Source organism: Paralichthys olivaceus, chromosome 13, assembly GCF_024713975.1.
Source record: "Paralichthys olivaceus isolate ysfri-2021 chromosome 13, ASM2471397v2, whole genome shotgun sequence".
In the NCBI taxonomy this organism is placed as follows: domain Eukaryota; kingdom Metazoa; phylum Chordata; class Actinopteri; order Pleuronectiformes; family Paralichthyidae; genus Paralichthys; species Paralichthys olivaceus.
This window is the reverse complement of record NC_091105.1, coordinates 9084144-9100927: the sequence shown is the minus strand read 5'-3', so window position 1 is coordinate 9100927 and position 16784 is coordinate 9084144. Positions and strand designations below refer to the sequence as shown.

General features: G+C 45.1%; 3 protein-coding genes across 4 annotated transcripts in view; 2 read left to right on the top strand and 1 right to left on the bottom strand.

The window, feature by feature from the left end:
- The window catches only part of rps9 (ribosomal protein S9), a 145786-nt gene that overhangs the window by 126379 nt on the left and 2623 nt on the right, over positions 1-16784 (bottom strand). The gene's annotated exons all lie outside the window — the stretch shown is intronic.
- ntd5 (ntl-dependent gene 5) lies at positions 666-9224 on the top strand. Its single transcript, XM_069537580.1, has 8 exons — positions 666-806; positions 2129-2263; positions 2758-2949; positions 6582-6705; positions 7190-7266; positions 7952-8134; positions 8341-8538; positions 8771-9224. The coding sequence occupies exons 1-8, from the start codon at positions 740-742 to the stop codon at positions 8851-8853; spliced, it is 1059 nt and encodes a 352-aa protein (XP_069393681.1). The 5' UTR covers positions 666-739; the 3' UTR covers positions 8854-9224.
- On the top strand, positions 9871-15296 carry LOC109633238 (uncharacterized). 2 transcript variants are annotated; one of them, XM_020092939.2, is made up of 3 exons: positions 9871-10855; positions 11065-13440; positions 14287-15296. In XM_020092939.2, exons 2-3 carry the CDS (start codon positions 11089-11091, stop codon positions 14638-14640), a joined length of 2706 nt encoding a protein of 901 aa, XP_019948498.2. In that variant the 5' UTR covers positions 9871-10855; positions 11065-11088; the 3' UTR covers positions 14641-15296. The 2 variants fall into 2 exon arrangements, with proteins under 2 accessions (XP_019948498.2, XP_019948499.2); XM_020092940.2 differs by having other exon boundaries at positions 10048-10145.

Sequence of the window (16784 nt, the reverse complement as noted above, 5' to 3'; positions counted from 1 at the left end):
ACCTGTTTAGATTTCCTCTCTGTTTTGTTTACATTGCGTACATTCCTTTGATAGTCAAACGCTTCCCAATGTGAATTCTTGCCCAACAACAGCAGCCTTTCTTCCTCTTGAACATTTAATGGGCGTTTTATACCTTATCTATACCCTAAATAACAATGTCCTGTTTTTCTGGGGATTTATTCTTCAGTGCAGATGAATATCACAGGACATTTTGTTCTGAAGAGCGCACGATTGCACAATGAGAGTCCTAAAGGTCTTTATCTTAATAACACAAGTCACACCAGGCTGCATGGTTGGACGTGTTGGAGGAGAAACTGTTGCACTCACGACATCAGGTAAAAATCTGGTTACTTTACTTCACTCATTTATCTTTGGTTTGTTTACTACAGATTCTTTTATTGTTTGTTGGGTCAACAGCCATGTTTATGCCCCCCCCCCCCCCCCCCCCATCTGCTCTCTCAACAGAAATGGGTGAAAGGTCCTGCAGACTGGAATTTTCCCAACTTCTTTACTCCTCAACGCAAACCAGATGTTGTGTGCTCCTGGCCTGTGCCCCCCCTCCCCACACTCACTCGCACACCCCCATCACACCCCCTCCTCTCTCCATTGCCCCCTCCCTGACTCCCCCCACCCCCCTCCTCTCTCCCACCCTTTGTCCCCCCCCCCCCCCCCCCCCCTTCCTTAAAAATGCAGCGTCTGTGCGTCCCTCCCTCATATCGTCCGAGGCCTGGCTCTGAGGATGGACTGTGCACTGCTGCTGCTCTCCCTGTGGGCTCTGGCTGGAACGGTGTCTCTGCAGACTTCAGGTGAGACCCCCTGACTCTTCTCATCACTCTAATCACTCACACTGATCCCTGCATACCTGGGAATGCAGGGGGGGAGTGACCACATATTAATTCAACGTCTTTTGCCAGTGCAATTATTAACCGGTCAAACTTTTCCACCTCAAGTTCTGCTGTAGTTGAGATTGAATAATGATGATGTAAAGGTGCAGACAGGGCCTGGGACCGTGCAATTAATCAAACAGATGCACTTAATCATTAACGTTAATTAAGTATGAGACTCTCTAATGCACTGTGTGTACTTTTACTCCTCGTGCACACATTGAAAAGTTCTCAGTTAAGTCAATAATGTTCGTGTTGAATTAAGAGAAAATAAAAGATTAATCTTGGGCAGTAGCATACAGTACCGATGGGTAAGTCATGTCAAGTAAGTCAGAGTATTTAAACTTGTTTTATTTTGATTCAAATCATGTCATTTTCTTACAAAATGCAAATTGTGTTTGCACAAAGTTATGGTAAATGTTTTTTATACATTGTGGTGAATACATTATGTTGTGTTGGATCATCACTGACCTTTCGCAGACCACCACAGGTGCTTTTAGAGCTCCCATATCCTTACTTCAGATTTGCAATAACATTTTAAATTTGTAATATCCCGGAAGTCTGTTCTGTACACTGTGTGTCCATGCTGTTCTGGGACGATCGTGCATGCATGAGCGCAGCACATGTGTGTTTGTGGTCACATGTGCTGTGGGCCGAGTGAATACAGTAACACACATGTTTTCATTCTCAGAGATGAAAAATGGGGGACCCAGTCGGCATCCCCCTGCCTCTCCCCCCTCAAATGTTCTGGACATTGAGGGTGTGTCGGTATTATTGTGCAATGTAGAAAATGTGGAGGCTTTGGGTTTATAATGTGTGATGGAGCACATATGGAGAAGTGAGAGAAATGAGGAGGGGCTGTAAGTACTGGAGTATCCACATAGATAAATTCTGTTCAAATGTGAATATCATGTCAGACTTTTTCTCTACCGGGAAAATGAATTAATGACAAGGCACAGAATGAAGCTTTAACATTCATTAACTGAACACTCCCTAACAAGACTGAAATGTGTATGGCTGCCATCTAAACGTACTCTTCTGGCAACCTGGGTGGCAAATGTTTGCCCGGGCCACCCACACTGAATTGGCTTTCCCAGAAAACACAAAGCAAAGTAGAATTGGCAAATAAAATGTCATTACGGCCCTCTGTGTTTGCAGCTTTTACAAGGGGCCACAAATAGAATAGAGGTAAATAGAGGAATAGTTCCTGGGGCGGTGTGATAGTGTGTGTGGGATCACAACAGGGTCGTGTCCGGAGAGACTTCTGGGAGACGAGAGGAGGAGGACGTGTCCTCGGCCCTGCAAAGCCGACAAAGACTGTGGCAGCAAGCGCCAGTGTCTGTGTGACGGCCAGTGTGGTCTCAGCTGTGTGGCTCCAGGTAACTATTTGTATGCATGTGTGCCCTCAATTGTCACTGTGAATGCCACAGTGGGCTCGGTCATTAACACTGTGTGTGTGTGTGTGTGTGTGTGTGTGTGTGTGTGTGTGTGTGTGTGTGTGTGTGTGTGTGTGTGTGTGTGTGTGTGTATATACACAGCTGTGCCAACATACATCTGTGTCTGTGTGTGTGTTTGTTTGTGTGTTTTCTGGAAAATAAAATACAAGCCTCGGTCATGTACAAAATCTGGACTGAAGTGTGCCCTATGCCAACGCTGAACACAAGCTTTTTATTATGCCTGCACACTGTAAAGGGGCACTGTGCATGGATCCAGCCCAGTTATACAACCTCTTAGTGCTCTTTTAAAGTGGTTTAGAGCAAACAATTTCATTTCTGTTGTACAAAGAACAACAACAAATGTATTGTTCCCTTCCTCCTGCTCTCTCTCCTCTCTCTCCTCTCTCCTCCCTCTGGATCATCTCTTTTCTCCTCAGGTCGTACTTGTCCCTGGCCTCTGCCCTCAAGCGAAACCTCGGCGGCCCACCTCCTCTCACCCACTCACTCCTTCTCGGCCCTGCTTGAAGTGCGCTGCAAGCCTGGATTCTCGTTGCCCAATGGCTTGGATGCAACTATTCGCCGTTGTCAGGGTGACCGACAGTGGAGCGGGGACGAGCCCGTCTGCACAGGTGGGTTTGAGTTCATCAGAAAGATGAGCCTCACAACATGGAGGTAATGAACATCTGGAGAAATATATTCAATATATTATCTTTTATTTAACAAAAGCAATGCGTGGAGGTCAGCGATGGTCAGAGAATAAACAAAGCTCTTTGTGTTGGTGATGACACGAGACGGAGAGACAGAGAGCGACAGACTGATATTCAGAAATGAAACCCCTCTGTGTCGACTGAGACATTGCACAACTGGGACCTATTCTGTTTGTCACCATAGCAACCAAAGCTTTAGTTGTTCATATCGGCTGTCTGAGGATTTTACTCCTGAGCTGCTGCTAAGTTTATAGAGGCGACGAAAGCTGAATACACATGCATGTGCATGTAGATAGTTTTGCATATGTGTTTGACATGTTTGTATGTTTGCCTGTCACAAATCTGTTTTCTGCAATGTGTATTTGTTCATCTTTTTGGACACAGTTTGAGGTGTTATTGTGTTGTGCATTATTATGCTAGCTCTTTTGTGTTGTTATCCAAGAGTGAGGGAAAGAAACTATACTTTAAATTCGATGAAATACAATATAAACCAACAAAATACAACAGAATCCCAAATTACAGCCGACACAATATAACCATGGTAAACTGCATCCTCCTGATCTTTTCAATCTCTTAATTAACCCAAAATGTAATATGTATGACATGTTAATTATGAACTCATTTATTCCACCGAGTCAGAGTGGAGCTGTGAACAAATCCAGACAAACTCGTGAGCAGCTGAAGTCAATTCTTCCCAAAAAATACAGGAGCATTCGTTGTGATTTATGTTAATTAACGACCAACCACTGTGCCCTGAGATACTGGAGTGGTGAATTATTTTAATTTCCTTCTCTCTAAATATAGAGCTACAATGTGCATGTGAACGTGCGAAGAGGCATTATTTGTTCTCCTGCTGTGCAGCCTTATTGCACTCACCACTGTGCCATAATGTTGCACAGCAGCACATGAACTAAAGCCATCAATAATTCTAAGTATAAAGACAAATCTCATCGACGTGCAGCACCTGAGAGTTTGGTGCTGCTGTAAATCTAAATCCTGGTGCATTAATCTCACAACTGGGGCCACGTTAAAGCTGTTTTCCTGCGAGTCCTCAGCCCAACTGGGTCCTGGTCTCACCCGTGAGATTCTTTCTGTATCTATTCAAAGTTGTGAACCAGGGATACGATTCTCAGCTCCCTCGTAGAGTATCCACCTGCTGAGACGGGCAGAAGGTAGGTGGGTTTTGAACGTGTGAGAGTGTTCGTATTGTGTGTCCTCTTGCATATGTGTTAGAGTGTGAGTCGAGCTCCTTCATGCTGGATGAGAGGCAGTGGGCGGCAGATCACTGTCAAAGTGGCACAGAGCTGCGTGCACACAGTGTGAGTGTGAGTGTGAGTGTGTGTGTGTGTGTGTGTGTGTGTGTGTGTGTGTGTGTGTGTGTGTGTGTGTGTGTGTGTGTGTGTGCCAGTGTGTGTTTGTTAGAGAGAGAGGTAGAGAGGCAGGTTTTTTTCGGTGTACATTAGATGTGTATGTGTGGGGGGGCGGACTGCACATGTGTCACAGAGTTTATGTTGTGTGTGTGTGTGTGTGTGTGTGTGTGTGTGTGTGTGTGTGTGTGTGTGTGTGTGTGTGTGTGTGTGTGTGTGTGTGTGTGTATGTGTGTGTGTGGGCGACAGATCACAGTCAGGAGAGTCAGAGAGCTTTCTTGCTCATGCTGCTCCAGGCCTTTCTGTTCCCTGTTCTCCGCTGCTCTCTCCTCTCATCCTCCTTTTCCTCTCATCTCTCTCTCTCCTCTCATCCTCTTCCATCTGAGGCCTCTGATAAGGTCTCTCTCTACAATGAGAGCCAAGGACAAGCATGCAGCTCTGGGCTATTCAGTGTTAGTGGTGTGTAGATATTGTCGGTGTGTATTTGCGTGAGTGAAAACACAGAAAAGGGGGTTAACAGGATGCTCAGTTGGTCCTTTATCGTCTGCCTCAATCAGAATGTGATGCATTTAACGCTGTGATTCATTCAAAATCACAGTTTATCAAATTTTTGGGAAAGGTGATTTTGATATACCTGTTCTGTTTGGGAGCAGTTTGGTGCTGCAGTCTGTGTGGGTGGCAGCAGTATGAGGCAGGAGAGGGGCGGTATGTGAAAACAGAACCTGGCTTCAGGCTCTCATCTGCAGCCAAACAGACCCGTAACTCTCCCTCTCCCATAGGTCCCTTTACATTGTTATATTAACGTCTCTCGGCCTCAGATACCTAAGATAGCCCTCAGGCAAGAGCTGTCTCTGCCTTTCAAATCCGAGTTCAGCTAAAAAACCCTGCGCTTGATGCAGCTCGGGTCGCTGCAGCCTCTCTCCAAGCACCACTCTTGATATTTATATTTCCACAAGCGTGAGGTACTCAAACTTCCAGGAACGAACAGTGCTAGGTGTTACACAATCGCAGATACATAGCTGTGAGCTCGGAGAGGTGTTGGGCCGCATTTCTGTAGCTCGTCGAACTTTGATTTATTACCTAAGAAGGGTTATTTCAACTTAAATAACAACATATGGGGTGAAACGCCTCTGTGGGTCACAGACTAAATAGAAACCTTGGGTATAGCACAAGTCATATGAGGTAGAATGGATGGATGCTTCTTTCTCTATCTTTCCTCCCTCACTGCTTTCTCATCTGCACTAGCTGGTCAAAGTGAACTTTACTATTTTTTAAACCAGGTAAAAAGTTAAAACGTTCAATATTTGCATCCACATTGTAGGGAGAGAAGAGAAGAGGGGGAACATGTGGGTATCCAGCATGTATATTTGGATAGATTATTTGAGTCAAGTAGTAATATCACTAATATCAAAATAACAAATTACTGCAGTAGAAGTATTTTTGTAAGTAAGTCATCAATTTACTATAATTGGCCCACACAGAGCAGTATTGTATGCAATGCAAGAAAATCTTCTGCAGATGTTATATCATACTATTGGGTTATTTTTAAATAAGGATGCTTTATTATTTAAGTGACATAATATTGTAGTAGTAGTAGTACTAGTAAAGATTCATTTTATTTTATAAGCTGTTATATGTAAATATATGTAATTGTATGTCAAATAAGTGAAGTACTAGTACATGGAGTTAGTAGTTACATCCCACTTCTGGCTTTTCCTATTTTTCCTATTGAATAAAGATGCAATCAGAAATAATTATCTATACATATATATACCACTTGACCGTTTGAGCTACTTGTACACAACTAAGTACTTTACAAATGAATACATTACAAACAAGCAATATGATAATTGTGCAATGTTGTGCATAAACAACCCAACTGATAAATACTTACTTGCAAAATTAGCCCAAGTTGAGCAACTACACAGTAAAATGCTTCTTACACATTACTACAGCAACAGCAGTTGTTCATTTTATAGAAGTGTGACACTTGCATCAAGGACACTCTGGTTTTACTGCATTATTATTATTATTATACCTTGTGTAGTATTTTTAATCCATGAATCTGAGTATTTTCTGGAGGTTTATTGCTTATTTTATGTAGATAAAGAATCTGAATACCTCATCCACCACAGCTCGTCTGTCTTTATCATCGCCTCTGACGTCTTTTTCTTCTCTGACCTTCAGAAACTCAGCCGGCCGAACCTGCTGCTGCCCAGATCTGCCCTCTGCCTGAGGAGGTCATCGACACCTTCAGCATCCAGGGCGATGCCACTGTAGGAACCTCCATCCGCTACAGCTGCTTGTCTGGGTGAGAGGGGGCTGCTGGGAGGTTTATGTTGTGCGTGCGTGGGCAAAGGCTCTGAAAACCTGAAATGGCACGAAGGCAGAAATGGAGGAAGAGAGCAGATGGGGAAGAAGTGTGAGGAAGAGGCAGCGAGCCGAGCGAAGCCATGATTGCAGGAGAGGTGTTGTTGTTGAACGATGGGAGACGAGCGATGAATGGCAGGGAATTCATTTTGATCTCTCAGCTGACAGTCTCAACACTGAACTAACTAGGTCATTACAGTCTAATCTTGTATTGACTCCCTTTTCTACACTGACTCATCTCACAGGCTAAGATGAGCCTGAGTGGATGTGTCAGCCAGAACTGTGCACACACATTTAGACATTTTGAAAGAGAGAGAGAAAAAAGAATAATTCAGTTATTTCTCCATCACTTTTCTTCAGAGGAAGCTCCTTAGCCGTCAGTACTGTACGTCTGTCGTCATGACTCTCTCTCTTCTGTCCTGCAGAGCCGATATAGTGGGGAGCAGTGAAAATTTCTGTCAGGACAATCAGACCTGGCAGTATCCTCATCCCATCTGCAAAAGTAAGTGTGCAGGAGCATGTTCCACAATAATGTGTGTGTGTGAGCGTGCACGTGTGCTGCAATGACCTTACACTCGGTGTGACTTCATGCATCTCTCAAGGTTAGCAGGAGAAGATGATGTGGGAGGCAGTGATTTTGCATAAGCTGCAAATGTGTTGGGACAGAAGGGTTTTTTTCCACATTATCGTGTGTGTGTGTGTGTGTGTGTGTGTGTGTGTGTGTGTGTGTGTGTGTGTGTGTGTGTGTGTGTGTGTGTGTGTGTGTGTGTGTGTGTGTGTGTGTGTGTGTGTGTGTGTGTCTGTGTGTGTGTGTGTGTGTTCAGATATGTGAGAAAGTGTGAATCAATGGAGACAGAATCACACACATACTCCCTGCATGTACACTTTTCAAAATACACTGCTCTTTTCTTGCAGTCTGTTTCTGCCATCTTGTGGTTAAACCTGGTATTGCATGGCCAATTCTACAGTGGCAAATTCTTGCAGGATGCAACTTGAATCAGACTAAGAGCAATATAACTGACCCTGGCTTAAAGACAAAGGTTAAAAAGTGCAATAATGTTTTTAGTTCAACTCTAAAATCAATGTCAGACGCAGGTAAAAATATCCAGTGTTAATCATATTCATATTTTTTAAAGGACGATTGGATTTTCTGGTAATCTACTGTTTTTGCCCCCCTACTCTTTCAGAGATGTACTGTCAGCCTCTACGTGAGGTGGAGCAGGGCTACGTGGTGGCCGTCCAGAAGACTGAATATGAGGTCGGCTTTGACATCCACTACCTCTGCAAGAAAAACTTCCTCCTGGACGGACCCCAGAAGGTCACCTGCCTGTCGAATGGCAGCTGGAGTGCATCGCCCCCTTACTGCAGAGGTGAGAGAGATCCTCTCAGAAACAGTGTGGGGGAGGGTGGTGGGGTTTTGTTTAATCACATAGAAACCAGCATTTTAATTCCCTTTGATAAATTCAATGTGATGGACATAAAGACACGTGTGAATAGGCCTAGAAACATATAAATATGCATGTGTGAAGATAACTTTAGGATTTATAATCTGGTACCTTGTTGATCCTTCGCTCAGCTCGCTGTCTCATCCCTGCTGAGAAGAGCCGTGTGATGATCGGTGGGGTGAAGCGTTGGCCGTTTGACGTGACAGACGCCATGGTTCCTCACGGAGAAAAGGTGGCGTTCTTCTGCAAACATCCTTCCCAGCAGTGCAGCTTTACTGCGATCCAAACGTGCTTTGACGGAAAGCTGGAGCCACCAGCATGCTACCTTGGTAAACCTAGGCCACACACACACACACACACACACACACACACACACACACACACATACACACACACACACACACACACACACACACACACACACACACACACACACACATTAAACCCTATGATCTGTATCTGTTTCACCATGTGAGTCAGAGGAACATGAGAAGCAGTGATTCACATTATTGACATTTGGAGACTTTTGCATCACCCCTGCACGTTCTCTCTGTTTTCCAGAGCCCACATGGCTGCAGTTTAAACTCTTCCCTCATCGGCTCATCTCGGAGATCGAAGAGTGTGAGAATACTAATGTGGAGTGAAGACCTCGCACGTCTGACCTCTGGCCCACCACACAACACTCAACAAGAAACCCCCCCTGAACACACACCAGCAGCTGTCTTCTTCAGAGAGTCCATGGTCAGTTCGACGCTGGTGTGCAGGTGGGATTTTAACCTCCAGTAGAACTGTCATCCTCCTCCAGATGCAATCATAGCCCTCCATGATGATTATGTACAGTATATATAGTGCAATGGTGCATGCTATAGCAGTTATGTTCATGTAACCTTACTCATATGACTCTGTGACATCTCACTGTGTGATCTCTCTCCTGGTTCAGCCCGACGCATCAAGTCTTGAGACTTGTAAGTTTAAATGATGTGAGTGATTTGAAATAAAAACAATGTGGAAACAGTTTCCTCTTTTTATTGATTGCTTATAAATCTGTGTCCATGTTTATCTGTCCTCTACCTGCCTCTCTCTGAGGCTTTGCCCCCCCCCGCGTCTCTGTGAATCTGATGCTGCAGGTTCAAACATACTCACAGGCTGAACGCTGCCACTCGGCTGGTATCTTGCTCTTTGTCTCCGGCCCTTGCACTCTATCAAACTGCAGGCGTGATTACGACCTTCAATCTCCTGCAGATGCAATCACAGGCCTCCAGGACACGTGTATGATACCTTCATGTGCTCAGTATGACTCTGTGATATCTCACTGTGTGATCCTTCAGTTCATGTGTTCAGCCTGATGAACTCTTGAGGCTTGTAAGTTTTAATGATTTGTGATTTTTGTAGCCTAATGCAGATAAATCCTACTGTGTGAGTCCATGTTCTCTCCACGGCTGAGCGTGGCCACTCGGCTGCCATCAGGCTCACGTCCCCTGCACACTATCAGACTGCAGGTGATCATAACTTCCCTCCTCTTCCATGATACGTGCTTCATCAGTTATGAAACCTCCATGTACTCATTATAACTGTGATGTGTGATTTTACCTCTTCAGTCTGATGCATCAAGTCTTTGAACTTGTAAGTTGAAATTATTTGAAATAGAAAAAGAATGTTTTCGCACTGGGAACATTTTTTATTTTCATGTATTGCACATGAGCCCATCAGTGTGAGTCCATGTTTTCTCCATCCTCTCAGTGACACACACACAGAGGCTTGTGTGTGCAGGCTGCAGGTTCAACCGTACTCATAGGCTGAACATGGCCACTGGTCGGACCCGGTAGGCTGCGACACCATAGCAACTCCCCTTGACCCCTCCCTCCCTCAGCATTCGCAGCATCACCCTTTACACTGCACAGTCATATTTGGTCCTCCGGAAGCCTCCGCAGCTCGGGTAAGCCAGTCCCTGTGTACGCAGCGAGGGTGGAGTACAGTTCAGAAATACAGTTTTTAAAACGGGATCGAAAGCGTCCTGCCCCGGCGCTGGCAGCAGCAGGGGCCGGAAAGAAATGACAGCGCGCCGGGGGAAAGTTTGTACCCGGTGCCGCCGGGTTGCGCTCTCGGTGCCTCGGACCCTCGGCTCTAAAATGGCTGGCTGTGGGTTCGAGGAAGCTGCGGTGGCTGAGGGGGGAAAGCGTCGCTCCACACTTCGCGGTTATCTGCAATCAAACACGTTTCTCCTCCTCTGAAGCGTTTAGAGATGTCCCAGGTCCGAGAGCTGTCAGGGCGCACACGCACCACGGTCACACTGGCGTTTCGGACCTAGGACTGTGCGTAATGGCGTCCTCCTGCTCGGACAGTGCTGCACGGGTTGATCCCCCCCAGCCTAAAGGAAAGGACAGAGATGTAAACGGAACACGAAATATATTTTAACATGACGCGATTTGTTGTGAGGATCGCATGTGGATCGCGGTAGAAGTGCGAGAGAGGAAATGTCGTTTCGCTCGCATCACTCGGACCCTCCTGCGCTCCGGTGCGTTTCTGTGGATCGATCGGTCAAATATAGCCGAGCAGTAATTTTGGATCATGCAGGGTAACAGCACAATTACCAGGAGCGTCTCGTGTTGAAGAGGAAGAGGAGGAGGAGGAGGAGGGAGGTGTCATGTGAGTCAGTTAGAGATAGAAGAGTTTAATCTGAACCATGTATATTTAATATTTTAAAAAACACTGATGATATTGGCTGTTTGCTCACTTGACCCCCAAAAACCATGTATCACAGGATGTGTGTTTACTTCCTCTACCACCATGAAATGTTTTATTCTCATGCTGCAACTGAGAGTTTCTAATTCATTATTGTATCCTCCACTTCATAGAAATAGAAATAGGTATGCCCCAAAATGGATTCTCAGTTGGCTTCAGTCCTGACCAGTGGCAGCCTGGATGCCCAAAATGGCAGCTGGTGTGCAGGGGGACCAGAGGCAGTGACAGGCGGCTGTTTGGACTCAGAGGACAAAACCTCCCTCAGTACTGTACCAGGTAACCTCCAGCCATGCCCCGTCACAGCAGCAGTGACCATCATCACACAGGATGCTCCTCCAGTCAATGGGAGAAAGCCAGAGGGGGGCGGGAACTCCAAGCCAGCCTCTCAGGAAACAAGTAAGATTGGTGGACTCAGGCGGCCAATTACAGTCAAGACCGGAGTGCCTGCTCTGCGGAGCCAGCCAATCAGGATCAAAATTGTCGTCCCCCCACGGTGCGAGAGGCCAATCACGAACTCTGCCATCAGCCAGACCAAAGACTTTGCTCACACACGCTTCAGGAGGCCTGGTTTGGTCTCAACAGGAGCAGGGAGACACAGAGACAAAATCCAGATGCCTGCTGTCAAACATGGAGCTGGACTCAAGGAAGTTGTTTGTCAAAAGGTAGAGGATCATGAGGAAGAATCATTCCAGGAGACAGAGATGGACAGAGGGGATACAATGTGCAGAGAGGGAGATGTTTTAGATGTGCCAGAAACTCTAACAGATAAAACACACATTTGGAAGATGATTAAAGAGGAAACTACAGAGGGAGAAATTGAGACAAATATTTTGCAAGAAATGCACTTGGAGACGTTCGGTGAGGTGGAAATTGAGGAACAGATGGAACCACTGGACCTGAGTTTACCCAAGAACAAAGAGGGTCTGCAGAGGAGGTGTGGACAGTGTGTGGATGATTCTGGCTGTGAGACCTCACTGATCATGGAGGTAGATGAGTATGAGGGAGATGGAGACAGAGACATAGTAGAAGAGGACGATAACCATGAACATGGCACAGATACACTTGAAGACTCTCTTCTGTCTCCCTCCTTCTTTTCTACCTCTGTCTTTACCTCCCTCCCCTCGATAGACTGTGACACTGACGACCTTCTTCTCATAGACGACCAGGGAATCCCGTATACTCTCAGTCCGGAGGGAGTCAAACTGCCGCAGGTCGATGCGTCCACGTCCGAGGATCCTCGCTCGGATCAGGCTCGTTCAGCACAGGTGGAAGGAAAGGAGTCGTCGGAGTTAGCAGAACCGAGCCTCAGCCAAAGTTTAGATAATGCACTTTCTGATATGACCCCTGATACCGAGTCACCATCACTTGGTGCTGATCTGACAAAAGCTCCAGACGCCCTCACGAGTTTGATTATGAACTCAGATCCCTCAAAGGCCTCAGAGTCAAACATTAAAGTTGTCCAGGAGGCCAATGCTGCTCTGTCCCCTCCTACTGGGATTTCAGTCCCCAGTCAGCCTATCCAGATCCTCACTAACCCTTCAACCAATGCTCCCATTCTCCTCCTATCATCTTCCTCTTCCTCTCCTCAGCTCTCCTCCGCTCCGGTGGGTCTCTCGCTTCCCCTCTCTGTCGCTCAGACCTCACCCGGTGCTTCCACCCCCATGTTCCTTCTCCTCTCCTCTGTGCCCTCCTCCTCTGGTGACACTACTTCCACCCCCATCGCTGTCCTTGACCCTTCGACAGGTCAGCTGTCTCAGATCACTGCAGCATCAGCACCGGTCTCCCTCCCGTTGTCCTGTGGTCAGGTCAGCGCACTGGGGTCCCCTCTGCCCACGTTGTCTCACCCTGTCATCAGACTGGGCGCCAGTGACCCTCCAGTCGTCCTGTCAGGAGTACATAATGTAAACTCTGGGTCCGCCCTTTCTGTCTCTTTGTCCACTCCTGCTCTCCAGAGTGACCACAACAGCACGGCCCCCACTCTCCACACTCAGAACACCTCCACTGACTCAAACCCTGGAAGTGAAGCCATATCTGCCGAAGGAATCTCAAATGAAAACAACAAGCCATCAACTTTTGCAGAATCCTCTCCTCACTTACCGTCTGCCAATATGACCTTTGACCCCTCAGCTCAGCCCAGCTCTGAGGCAGAAGCTCAATCACCATCCTCGGAGTCCAGATTTGACCCCTGCGACCTGCACTCAGAACATTTACCTCTGGACGACCACCTTTACTTCTCCAACATGGCCGCTCCTCCTTCCCCGCCCATCGGACCCATACTCCCCATGGATAAACTTGACCCGCTGGATCCTCTCTCTCCAGCGGCGTCGCCCAACACTTTGGCCGCCCGCAGGGTTCTGTACTGCCAGCTGTGCCCGCGGGTCTTCTTTTACCTCTCCGACCTCGAGCGCCACGCCATCACGCACTCGCAGAAGAAGCCTCATGTTTGCCAGCAGTGCGGCAAAGCCTTCAAACGCTCCAGCCATCTGCAGGTAATAATAACATGTCTCAAATTATTATTGCAATAAGAGTAGCTGATTTCTTTTGGCCACTTTGGAGCAGCAGAAACAGGCTGAAAAGGAATGATTATTCTACCAGAGTTTTTCTAAATTAATCGATTCAGAAATAAGTGAAAACTAATTACAAATCACAATTTCGCAGTGTGAAAACTGAGATATTCAGAATTTTCAGAATGTTCAAGTATTAACTCATATCACACCCTTGGTAGCTAAGTTGTTTCTGTGTAATCCTTTTTACTATCAAACAAACAAACCAGGTAACGTTTTACCCTTCAGTTGATATTAATGACTTTTATTTACACGTTCAGTAGAGACAGAGCGACAGGAGCAGTTTGTAGAAAGTTTGGGGCTGGGCAGGTAACATTAAATGGGTGTTAGACTTTAATTGGTGCAAAAAGCTACCAGGTATGAGAGCAGGTTAGTGCGAACCAAAACAGTAGAGGTCATCTACTAATCAGAAGGTCTGTGGTTTGATCCCCGGTGTCCTTGGGCAAAATACTGAACCCCAAATTGCCCCTGTTGGCTCTGTCACTTATCCTTCATACATCCACTGTCGATGCATGAAGGATATGTGATAGAGAAGCGGCTGCATATTGATGTGCACTTTGAATGTGTGTTACAGAGTGAATGTGAATTATACAGTAAAGAGGTGTGGTCTATAGACTGGAAAAGTGTCCCTATACCATCATCTTCTGTAGGTTCATCTTTATATCACTAGCGTCGGCTTTCGTACCGACGTAGTCAAAGATGATTTTAACCACCTTAATAACTTTTAAAATGTGTTAATATTTAATTTGAAATCGCTGTTTTCTTCTACAGAGACACAAGCACATCCACACAGGCCAGAGGAACTTTGTGTGCCCCATCTGTGCCAAACGCTTCAGGGAGGCTGGCGAGCTCCAGCGCCACCAACGGGTCCACACTGGAGAGAAACCCTACCAGTGCCAACTTTGCCACACGCGCTTCGCCGAGCGCAACACGCTGCGCCGACACACAAAGCGCAAACACCCTTACCACCAAGTGGCCATGGAGATGCTGAATGAGAGAAAAGACAGGGGTGGAGGCGGAGGCGGTAGTGGCGTGTCGGGAGTGCAGGAGGAAGAGGAGAGCGCAGAGTGGTACAGCTCCACGGTGTCTAACTTGGAGAACTCAGAGTCTGAAATGGAAAGTTAAAGACACTAAACTTTCCTCATCTATTTTCTTTCAAAGACAGAAGCACTAACAATATTTATTTCAACATTTATAATAGTGATTTATTTATATGAATGTATATTATTCCCATTCCATTTAATGGGCCAAAACAGCAGCTTTTAAAGTCATACATGATTTTGAATTCACTTTCCCAGATGAAAAAAGTTGCATAGATAAAAAAGGGAAAGTTCATGCTTGAAATCATAGTTTTTATGCGAGTTAAAAAGATGAATTAGTTTGCTAACCTGCCCCCTTGACGTTGCATTCCCATACAATCCACAATGAAACCCTGAAGTGCTCAGAGAAGAAGGGTAACTTATTTATCTGCTCTACGTGTAAATACAGTATAAAGAGATCTATTTGTAAGAGCTGCACTATCTTATGTAAGAGATGTAATCTATCTTTCTTACCGTCAGAGACACTGTGAGTCATTTGCACTTGATTTATTTCAACTCAGCATCCACTTGTTTCGTTTTTTACATTGTGGATGAAGATGCCTATTCTTGTGTTGATGTATTTAATCCATATCATGTAAGAGTCTGACCAAATTATTTCAACATAAACACCATATTCAGATTTTTTGTTTTATGTGAATTATGTTTAACTTATTTGAATTAAATTTTGACTGTAAACTGTCACTGAATCAATATTTTTCATTTCAGTCTTCAGTCCCACTTCTGCGTTATCTTCATACTTAAGTAAAATAAACTGGATTCTAATAAAAAGGTTTTACTCTCGTACAAAGCAACTCTGAGTAATGACTGCCTTATCTCTCTGCTAATTCAAGTTGATTCTCTGAGTTTATTTTCTTTTTTCTCCATTAATCACCAAAGCAGAGACTTGAAATAGGTCTTTGTAAAAAAAGAAAAGAAAAAAAGATGATACTCGATATATATCTGCTGGGGTGTGCGAGCCAACCACTTGGCCTGCGTCCAGGGAGTAATTGAGTTTGTAAGACGGTCCTCTGTTTTTTTGCACTCTCTCAATGTTCTGCTCCATTTAAGCCACAGAGTCTAACAGAGCTAAGCAGCTTGAGATAAGTTATTAAATACTGTATTGCTCAAATGACCTACCTGCGTCCTCATGGCTGTCCCACTCCTTTTTTCTGCGGATAGCGACACCGTGGCACTGTGGGTGAAAGGCTTGCACTGAGCTCATTGTATATGAGTTTGAAAAGCTCACTTCTTCAGAGGGTCGCTGGAAGGAGAGCGGTATTAGAGAGTGTTATGAGCAAAGATTAACCAAGAAGTGTGAATTACTTCTTCTACCTTTAACTGAATCCTGATAGTTCAAAGATGGAGTGACGTGAGTTTCTAAAATGAACTGTGGACTGAAAAACATAAGTTACACAGCCGAGTAGACTGATGAGTTTGTGCAATATGGCAAAATGCAACGTATACGACAACACAACATTTTCTCATGCCATCTGCTCTGCTGCAGGGCAGCCACACAGGTCCTCAGGTCTGTCAGTACTCACATGTTCATATGTAGGTGTATATAATTATTTCTCTTATCTTCATAATCAGATCCTAATATGATATCAATGTAAGTAATCATGCAAAAGTTCATGTAAAGCTAAGGTGAGGCTTCAGTAAAGAAAAAAAAGAGTCAGTATTCCCTCATTGTTTTACTTCCCTTCTGCAGCAAGTGAACAAAGAAACACTGTCAGCGGAAACAAAAAGAAAGGAAGTTCAACCTCGTGTTTGCTTCAGCGAAACTTCAGAAGTCATTTATGAACAGTGAAAGAACAGTTTTATCCTTTATCCCACGTCTCTATAGAGACACATTATAGAATCTCCTCAGGACCTCGTATTATTTTGAAATATTATTTTAGATGGATTTTAGAATGAATGTGAACCGGTTCATGAAAATCTCCAGGTGTTTTGTACCATTATGGGCCAGGTTGCAAACACATGAGCAGGCCTCTTTAATAGATGTCATGGTTCATGTGTAACTTCTTTGTACATTTGTAAAAAAAGGTTTAAAGCTTTCAGGAAACCAACATACAAGGAAAATGACCCAGGTGCCCATAAAACCTTTTAGGGATAAAATATTATAATAGAACAGATTTCCTCACTTGTCTCTCCATGATATATAAATAATATAAATTGATAAAATATACCACG

Excerpts from the sequence above, each read along its gene's own strand:
- LOC109633238 (XM_020092939.2), top strand. The coding sequence starts at position 11,089 with ATGGATTCTCAGTTGGCTTCAGTCCTGACCAGTGGCAGCCTGGATGCC. Across the intron at positions 13,441-14,286 it reads AACGCTCCAGCCATCTGCAG|AGACACAAGCACATCCACAC; the intron begins GTAATAATAACA and ends TTTCTTCTACAG.
- ntd5 (XM_069537580.1), top strand. The coding sequence starts at position 740 with ATGGACTGTGCACTGCTGCTGCTCTCCCTGTGGGCTCTGGCTGGAACG. Across the intron at positions 807-2,128 it reads GGTGTCTCTGCAGACTTCAG|GGTCGTGTCCGGAGAGACTT; the intron begins GTGAGACCCCCT and ends GGATCACAACAG. Across the intron at positions 6,706-7,189 it reads CGCTACAGCTGCTTGTCTGG|AGCCGATATAGTGGGGAGCA; the intron begins GTGAGAGGGGGC and ends TCTGTCCTGCAG.